This window comes from Euphorbia lathyris, chromosome 8, assembly GCF_963576675.1.
Source record: "Euphorbia lathyris chromosome 8, ddEupLath1.1, whole genome shotgun sequence".
Classification (NCBI taxonomy): domain Eukaryota; kingdom Viridiplantae; phylum Streptophyta; class Magnoliopsida; order Malpighiales; family Euphorbiaceae; genus Euphorbia; species Euphorbia lathyris.
The window spans coordinates 21,101,454-21,111,376 of NC_088917.1; the positions used below are offsets into that span (position 1 = coordinate 21,101,454).

General features: G+C 33.6%; 1 protein-coding gene across 3 annotated transcripts; it reads right to left on the bottom strand.

The window, feature by feature from the left end:
- Positions 1-115: 115 nt before the first annotated feature.
- Positions 116-3,639, bottom strand: LOC136204129 (proteinaceous RNase P 1, chloroplastic/mitochondrial-like). Of its 3 annotated transcripts, XM_065995333.1 has the most exons (8): positions 3,553-3,639; positions 2,213-2,709; positions 1,836-1,925; positions 1,560-1,735; positions 1,323-1,443; positions 1,097-1,165; positions 866-998; positions 116-680 (listed from the first exon to the last, which is right to left on the bottom strand). In XM_065995333.1, exons 1-8 carry the CDS (start codon positions 3,608-3,610, stop codon positions 448-450), a joined length of 1,377 nt encoding a protein of 458 aa, XP_065851405.1. In that variant the 5' UTR covers positions 3,611-3,639; the 3' UTR covers positions 116-447. The 3 variants fall into 3 exon arrangements, with proteins under 3 accessions (XP_065851405.1, XP_065851403.1, XP_065851404.1); XM_065995331.1 differs by having other exon boundaries at positions 2,213-3,639; XM_065995332.1 differs by having other exon boundaries at positions 538-736; positions 2,213-3,639.
- Between the last annotated feature and the right edge of the window lie 6,284 nt (positions 3,640-9,923).

Genomic DNA, 9,923 nt, shown 5'->3' on the forward strand with positions numbered 1-9,923 from the left:
TACTGATTCAAGGCATTACGACACAGAATAAAGACAATATAGTTGTTGTGAAATGTTAGAAATGCCCTTGATATACCTTTCAAGAATCAATGAGCTATTCAAAACACAAGGATGGAACCAAAAATTTCTCTTCAAACAATATATGTAATCTACAATATATGCCTTGCCCATATCATCAAATTGAAGCTTTTACAAGTAAATGCAAGGGCAGCTAGAACAAAATTACTAAAGAATGGTTGATTAAGTCAAGGTTGCTGAAGATCTAAATGGTCAAGCTTTTTGAGAATCAGGAGACTTGATGAACCCAGAAAGCACAGCCAGAATATAACCAATTTTGCACAATGTAGCCATTTCCGTGTGCTTCGTAATCGAACAATGATATTCGGAGTTCATGTCTACGTTTTCGGTTGTTGTTTCAAGTCATGAATCAGAGACTCAACTCAACCTTTATATCTGGAAGTCAATTACACATCCACCAAGCTTCTCTGCTGCCTCAATTTCTGATAGGACAGTGCAATGATCCTTGAATCCAGATGATACGATGAGGTTATCGTGTACTTCTTCAGGCGAGTTCTGTGATTTTTTGTGGCTGCCAGGTTTTAATGCTTCTTGCTTTCTCTTCCCTCTAGTTTGAGCAGTCGACCTGGCTTGTCCGTTGCTTCGGTTAGTAGATTGCAACTCTATTCAACACAAGTGCAGTTCGGATATCAGTGAAAGCTTTTCGACATCGATTTAACTGTATATATGGTACATGAAAACGGTTGTTTTTTCAATTAGAATATCCAAACATGGACTTACTGGATTATAACTATCTATGGCTCAAAAGGTTCAAGTTTCGAGACCGAGATTTGAGCTTCAAAATTACCTTCAGGCTTGCTGATGATGGAATCTTTACTTGCCACGGATGATTTAGAACGAGTAATGCATAACCATTTGACTTCTGATTCATTCTCGCTGTCGCTTGCAATCGGAATATGCCAGTGACCGTTCTCTGATTCCTATTTCATACAAATAAAAGCATCTGATTTGTTAGCTTTGAAAGACAACATTTCAAGCATGCGCAATGAATCTAAAGCGTGCAATGATCGGTTCTCACCTGAATTACCACAGAGTAAGAACGAGGCATGTGAAAAACTGGACCAACATCAGTAAAATCGAAACGTACCTTCAGCGAGAATAAGAAGATTAAGCATATATCATCACCAATAAGCAGCATAGATGTATAAAAAGTACTTATAGGAGTCAAATTCTGAAGCACATGTATTATACAAGGTAACATTTACGACTAAAAAGATCGCTCAAACGTATCGAGGAATACTCACTTGATGCCTTTCTTGCCATTTAGGGAAAAAGTCATTTCCCAGAAGTTGAAATGTATGGTCTCTCATCTCATCATTTGTCACAATTAAGCACTTGAACTTTATAGCTGCATACAACCAATACCTGAAGTACGAGTTACGCCATTTATAGCATTTCATATCCTATTCATCTATTGAATAAACGAAAAATTCTTCGAACGCTGAAACAACATAATGATTCACTGCGAATATAAGTCTTACCAATCATCATTTGATCCCGTAGGAGTTGCATAAAGGGAGTCAGCATTTTTCCACTTCTCAACCAAAGCCTTATTTACTGAATCTTTCATCCCCGCGACACGCTTGTTGTGCAAAACAATGAGCGGCCATCTTTTCGAAGGGAGCTTTTGACGAATTCCGTTTGCAATAGTATTGATCTGCAAAGTCCACATAAGATCAAACAAAGCCAATCCACCATAAAGAATGTAAGAGCATAGACTATAGAGACACTAGTTTAAGTTTTTCAACATCTTGTACCTTAGATGGAATGAATCTATTCTGCATGATAAGACCTACATTAGCTCCATCAATGACTGCTTCAAAAGGTCCGAAATACTCGAGCCATTTCTGCAAATAAAATAATTTAATTTCAGTCCTAGATCATATAGATAAGAAATGACTTAGATTAAAACATCCTATTTTTAACTTGAAATCCTACAAAACATTGTGTAGCTTCTAAATTTGCATCTAGGCATGCCTCCAGCAAGGCGCTAGGCTCAAAAGGACGCAAAGAAACCCGCGTTTTGGCTTCTCAAGCGACATGCCTTGAGCCTAGTACCTTTTAAGGCTGAGGGGCGCCTTTGATACTATATAGTATATAGTTGCATCACAACATACAAGCAATGAATCCATACTTGAAACTTTTGAAAGCTGGAATCTTTATCTCTTTTTATAGCAATGGAAGCAACCGATTTAGCAAAATTCTCGGTCTCTTCGGGATCAAGATCAATACTAGCCAATTTATCCCCACAAGATCTACAAATTGCATCATCTCCAACATTTGTAAATGAAATGCTCCACTTCCCCTTGCCAAGCCAGCCCTGTCCATGCCATCCTCCACCTCTACTTTCAATTGCCTCTTTAATAACTCTCTTATCCCATTTCGATTTCCCTAATCTCGAAGCCGCCTTGCTCTTAAACCATCTAACAACTAATCCAGCAGTTGAAGGTGAAACCTTCCTCACACTAGCTCTCAATTTATGCAACAAATCATAAACTCTATCCCCTTTACACGCTTCTACACTTGCTTGTAACAGCGCCTCGAGCTCAGGTTCTTCCGGAGAAACACCATGTTCTAACATGTGTTGTTCTACAGCAAATGCTTTATCAACATCTCCATTACTGCAAAAAACTGATAAAGCAGGACCATAAGACCTTAACTTAGGATTCAACCCTAATTGCTTCATTTGCTTAACCATATCAAAGGCCATTTCACCATTTTTCATTGACATTGCCATTCTTGCCACAGCTGTTAATGTTGGTTCATTCATTGGGACTTTATCAATACACATCTGCTCATAAATCTCTAATCCTCTCTCAAGTGCATACTTTTTTATATCTTCACTTACTTGAATCTCACTACTATGATCATGGTTTTCAATCAAGTTTGCATCTTTTTTATTAGAAGTGTTATCTAAGTTGTCACTAGAACTGAATTTGAGTTCAAATGAACTCAAATTCCGGCCACCACTCCCACTTTTTGCAGGCTGAACAACACCTGTAGAAGCAGAGGAACAAAGATACAGAAGCACAGCATAATGATATTGCCCCATTTTGAATCCTTCTCTTCTAGCTAAATCATACAATTGAATTGCACCCATTACATCCCCTTTCTTACAGCACTTATCTAACCCAATTCGGGATTTTAGTTCTTCCGGTGACTCAACTTTCTTGCTTTTTAACCCTTTTCGATTTCGACTACCTCTTTTGGGTATTTTCTCTGTTTTAGTAACAAAAGGTTTAATCTTTGTACTTCTACTACCTTCATTAACAGTTTGTCTTCTACCCACTTGGCTTCCACTCTTTGAAGAAGAAACCCCAGAGGCATTTTCTTTTTTGGTTCTGAAATTAGTGGGTTGTGAGGAAATTTCGTGGTTTTTGGTGGATAAGGTGGAGTGTGGTATAAGTGGGGAAGATGGAGGAGAGAGAAAGAGAAAAGGAGAAAAAGAGAGGAAATTGAAAGATGAATACTTACAGAGAGTGATGGAGAGGAGGTGGTTTTGGTGCAGAGTGTTGAAGATGGAGGAGGCCATGTGGCCGTTGGATTATCAGCTCCTCTCCTCTCCTCTCTGCTGATAAATTGGTAATGGGTCTCATAGTATAGGAAACTAACTTGCGCTTAGGATAAAGCTGAAATTACGAAAATGCCATTTTTTAAGATTAGTAGTGTGGGGGAATAGGGATCGCAACGGTGGGGTACCCGCGGGTAATGTCATTCCCAAACCCTTACTCTTTTATTTTTTAATTACCCGTACCCGTCTCATTATCCTAACGGGTATACTTTTTGCATCTCATACCCTTCCCATTTAATTCGCGAGTGCCCGTGGATATCCTTACCCGTTAAGAATCAATAAATAAATAAAAATATTACAAATTTAACAAACTATAAATTTAATAAAAGCCTAATGCATACCCAACCCCCTAAAGTTGTCCGTTTTGTTCATTTAACCCCCTCACCTTACGGGACAACCCTTTAACCCCATAAACTCCATAAAAATGGTATTTCTCACCCCCTTAACTTGTCCAAATTTGTCATTTTACCCCTTCTCAACTCATCGAATATCCTATTTACCCCCTTAACTCCATAAAAGTGGTATTTCTCACCACTTATGATCCTATTTACCCTCTTAATTTCATAAAAATGGTATTTCTTGTCCATTTATAGTAGTAAAAAAAGTTGAATGGAGAAAGAACGAATAAAAAATACAAATAACAAGAACATTAATATAAACAAGTTAAATACATTATATGTAGGGATAATGTACCGAAATGGGCCTATGATTTTTTGGGAAGTATCAATTTAGGTTCCACTTTTATGGAAAACATAATATAGGTTTAACGTTTAAAAAAAGTTATCAATTTAGGCTTCGATAACGGATTGTAAGGGATGAAAAATACCACTTTTATGGAGTTAAGGGGGTAAATAGAACATTCTATGAGTTGGGGGGATAAATGGACAAGTTAAGGGGGTGAGAAATACCATTTTTATGGAGTTTAGGGGGTTAAAGGGTTGTCCCGTAAGGTGAGGGGGTTAAATGAACAAAACGGATAACTTTAGGGGGCTGGGTATGCATTAGGCCTTTAATAAATCATCAATCTAAAAATTGAATAAATTGAACCTTAATTAATAAGAATAAAGTAGCTTAGTGGTATCACTCAATTGTTGAAAAATAAATGGTTGGGGTTTAAATTTCATGTCTTACATCTAAAAAACAATGATATTTATTAATATAATTTTTTTTATGACGGGTAACGGATACCAGGTACCCTAGGGGGTATTCTCATACCCGTCCCATTATCCTAACGGGTAATGATTTTGATCACATACCCGTCCCATACCTTTTTGTACAGGGTACGAGTAGTCCCATTAGGGTCGGGTACTCGCGGGTACACTACCCGTTGCCATCCCTAGTGAGGAAGATAGGCTTAATACCAACATGGCTAACAAGTCATTGAATTGATAAATTGAGATGCGATATAATTAGCTTCTTAAGTTTAGGTGACCTGATTGGATTTGTACTTTAAGAGCTGTTTGGTTCAGCTGTTAGCTAATAGCTGTTGTAATTATTGTTGGCTGCTAGCTGTTTGCAGTTGCAGTAAGCTGTTAGCCGTTTGCAGTTGCCGTAAGGTGTTACTTGTTGTTGCTAGCTGTTTATTATTAGTTGTTTAATTACTAGTGTTTAGTAAAAATATATTGAACCGTTGCTGTTCGGATTTAAAATGTCTAAAATGGACATGTTTTAAATTAATCAACAATGAAATTATAAAAGGAAAAATGTGAAAAAATGCTCATAACGTTTACAACTAGGAATTATTTTACTCTTAACTTCTAAAATGGTACACTTTTACTCATAACGCTGGCAGCTAAGAGCAATTTTACCCATAATATTGGCAAGTTGTGTTGATTTCATATATGATTAGAAAATATAGATTTTTTATTTCATATTTTACACCAATTGCACATACCAGTAGTTCTAAAAAAGAGATTTCAAAATTTTTTTTTGTGATTTAATAATAAAATTGAAAATTAATATTTATAAATTCGAACAAATAGTTGAAATTTTTTTGTCCAACTCATACAAAAGACAATATTTTTTATTTTCTTAAAAAAAAATTCACGTCTAATTATATGTTTGTGATCTATTACTAACGATGATAAAATGGTGCACATGTGAAGTGTAGATAACAATATTCATGACCAAGAAAGTTTGATAAATTATTTCTCAAATTGACCAAACTTGTCAATGTTAGAGGTAAAATTGTTTTTGGCTGCCAATATTAGGGGTATAATTGCACCATTTTAGACGTTAATGATAAAATTGCTCATAGCTATAAATGTTAAGGGTATTTTTACATTGTATCCTATTATAAAATAAAAAATGTGTTACACAAATTAATAAAAATAATCTATATAAAAATAAAAAAAATTATTGAACGCAACAAAATCTTGTTTTTCCGGTAATTATGTTGTTGAAATATAAATAATGTTAAAGAATAAACATATTTTGTGGAAATAAGAAGGATAATTTTGTCAATAACAAATAACTACAAACCATGGTTATCAAAACCGGACCGGTCAAAGAACCGGAAAGGACAAAGGGTCAAGGGTTAGAGGTTCAATCGGGGTTTAACCGAGGTTCAACCGGTATTAAAAAAATTATGTAAAAAATAATATTTTATCCATATTTTAACTTATAAAAATTATATAAATAAAATTAAAAATATTAAATTTATAAATCCAATCATGAATTAAAAATATAATAAAAATTCAATTTATAAAAAGACTAAAAAATATAAATTACATATTTTTTAAAATTAAATAATTAGTATTATTATTAATATATAAGTATAATAAAATAGTTATTATACAATTTTTTAGAGTTTTAAATTTTATTTTATGAAATATTTAAATATTAATAAAATATTATGAGTATTGAAATGATAAAATAATGTTTATATAATATTTATAGAAATATAAAAAATTTGATAAAGAAAAAGAAATATAATAAATAAATAATATTTTAAATATTTATTTTTTATAATGATTATAAATATCTATATTGTTAAGATTAAACGCAAGTTAATAAGTGGTCTAATGGTTAAGCAGTGATTTCTTATTCAAAAGGTGTTATGTTCGAATCCTTGGAAAAGCAAGTTTTTTTATTGAGTATAAAATGTAACCCGACCAGTCCGGTTAACCGCGATCGGTTCATACGGGTCACGGTTCAACCGACCGGGTTAGATGGTTCTGACCGGTTTTCAAGCATTTAAAAACCGAACTACCTCCGGCCCGGAATGATGACCGATTCCGGTCGAACTGGGTTGAACCGGCCGGTCCGGTTCGGTTCTCAAAACCATGCTACAAAACGCTGCAGTCTTATTGGGAATTAATAAGTCATTTAAAAACATTTAAGTAAGTTAGGAGTCTAATGATATACTTTGGAAGTTCACGAATCCAATCAATTTTTTGGATCAACTTCAGGAAGCTTTTAATGTATTAATTCGGAAAAAAATATATAAGGATAATGAAAAATAAATTTTATGGTTTTGCACATTTATAAAAAAAAAACTGTTTCTATTGTTTGAAAATTTATAAATATGACTAATTAAAGTTGTGTAAGTGGTTGAGGGTTTAAATCGTAGATTTCAAGTTCGAGCCCTAATCTACGTAGGGATAAAATAATACATTTTACTTATTAACTCCGCTTAAGTTACATAATATTGATTTGAGAGATAAGATGAATTTTTCTATCTCATTAAAATTATAGGAGCTTATTTCACCTTCTTATACCACCGATTTGAGGAATAAGACTCTTATCCTCTATCTCTAAAACAAATATGAGATAAATGAACTTTGGATTTTTTTTATCCCTATCGCACCCCATTTATCCCTCATAACAAACACGTCATAAAGAAAATTTTAGTCATTTTATCTTTTTTTTTCGGCCTAATACACAAATAACCCCCTAAACTTGTCCAAATATTGCAACTGCCCCCCTCAACTTTCAATTATAACAACTTACCCTTTAAACTTGTTCAATTGTAAAACATAACCTCAAATTGGGAATTTTTTTTATTCCGTACTTGAAGCAACAGTAAAAGCGTTTCCCCGGATTTCGTATCACGCCAAAGATCTGATTATCACACTCCACGAGCGTTGCAGATTTTGCATTTTACGTGTCTCTTCAATTGTAGTCCATGTCAGCAATTTGGGGTTATATTTTACAATTGGACAAATTTAAGGGGTAAATTGTTACAATTAGACAAGTTCGAGGGGTAAGTTGTTACAATTGAAAGTTGGAGGGGGCAGTTGCAACATTTGGACAAGTTCAGGGGGTTATTTGTGTATTAAACCTTTTTTTTCTCCTTTAAAAATAAAAAATGTTTTTATATGACTAGAGAAATACAAATAAAATAAAACAAATGGCCTAAGTTTTGTTTTGAATATTTAATATAAATAAATTTAAACAATTTTAATGAAAAAAAAATCCCTTTGTAGATAGAGAAAACCTAAAATCCGTATTTATAAACTTTTAAATTACAATAATATCTTTACGAAACCACAAGATTTATTTATATATTTTACCACAAACATATTACAATGTAGAATGTGAAGTATAAGAGAGATAAGAATTGCAATGAGATTTTTGAGGCACTTGATTGAGACATTTTTTAGATGAACCTATTTCAATTAGAATATACATTTCAGATGTTATTAATGAAATTATTTCTTCAGTTATAAATCATGGTATCTCTACTGTACATATATACGTGTCATATTATCACTCATAAATAATAGATTACAAAAAAAAATATACATGTACAAAAAAATATATTTGTTTTTCCGATGATATGTAAAATTGGCTCAATTTGTCAATGTAAAAAATAAATTTACATCATATTAAATACAAAAGCTGCAACGCTCGTGAAATGTGATAATCAGATCTTTGGACCCAAAAAAATCAGTATTTAATTAACCAAATCCCCAATTCTTCAACCTAACGGTAAATCAGAAATCCTCCATTTTTCTTCTTCTTCTTTTTGTTATTCCTATTCGTTTTTCAGTGATTTCTGGGGTGAAAAGGTGTTTATGTGGAGAAATAGCTCCATTGAAGATTTCATGGCGTGATACGAATCCAGGGAAACGTTTTTACGGTTGCTTTAAGTACGGGGTAAAAAAATCTCAATTTGAAGTTATGTTTTACAATTGGACAAATTTGAGGGGTAAATTGTTACAATTGAAAGTTGAGGGGGACAATTACAACATTTGGATAAATTCAGGAGGTTATTTGTGTACTAGGCCTAAATATATTCTTTTCATGTCAAGAGCAGTTCATATGTCACCCTCAATTCATATGAGGGTAATAGTGTTATGTAATCACTAACCAGAATTACCTCATACTTCATCACCACCAATGCCAAAGAGCACATCTATATTGTCTTATGTAATCACTAACCAATATTACCTCATCAAATATCAATGTCTAAAACACATTTTGAGGTGCCCTTCAACGCACAACCCTTTTAATAATAAAATAATTATCATTGTATTGGGTGTCCTATCACTCATTTTCGACAACTTTACTCATTGAATTTTTTTTTTTTTTGATCGTGATAGTGCTGTGCTCCACAGTACGCCTAATGCATATAAAACATATTTTAGGCTGCTGATTTTTTATTATTTTGACATGATAAAACACGAAAATAACTAATTCCACTATAATAATACTTCACATTCCATAAATAAACAATTCTATTCAACAGTCCAGAATAGTATTCACGTGCCTTATTTAAAAGTAAGGCATGATCCTGACCACTCAAAAAAAAAAGGGCATGATCGTGACAACTATCAGTGAAGATCCAATAATATCGAAAATCAATAATTGGAAACTCAATTTGATTAAAATAATTGATAAACTTGTGCAAGGTACACTGAAACTTATGATGAGTTTTGCCCATATCGATAAGCATCTACACAAATTTACTTTACTGACTTCTCACACATCCTACATAAGGGTTTCTTCTTTCCCTGTAGAGATTAAATGTAGGTCTTGGTCTTCATATAGACCCGACCAATACAAAACCCGTCCCGACAAATAAAAAATGGACACACACATCGAATACATCATTTTTCATTGGTCGGATCCATATGGACTAGTACCATTCTAGATTTCTCCTCCCCCCTCTCACTATCCACACACACCAAAAAAACTCACATAAATGAAGCTCTAAACAGGTGAGTTTGTGAGTTACAGTGTCTCTATGTTTGCCTTCTAAAGTGACTGAGACAGAGAGAAAGGAAGATGAGGGCTAAAAGTTTCTAGCTCCTGCATAAAAACATATGCA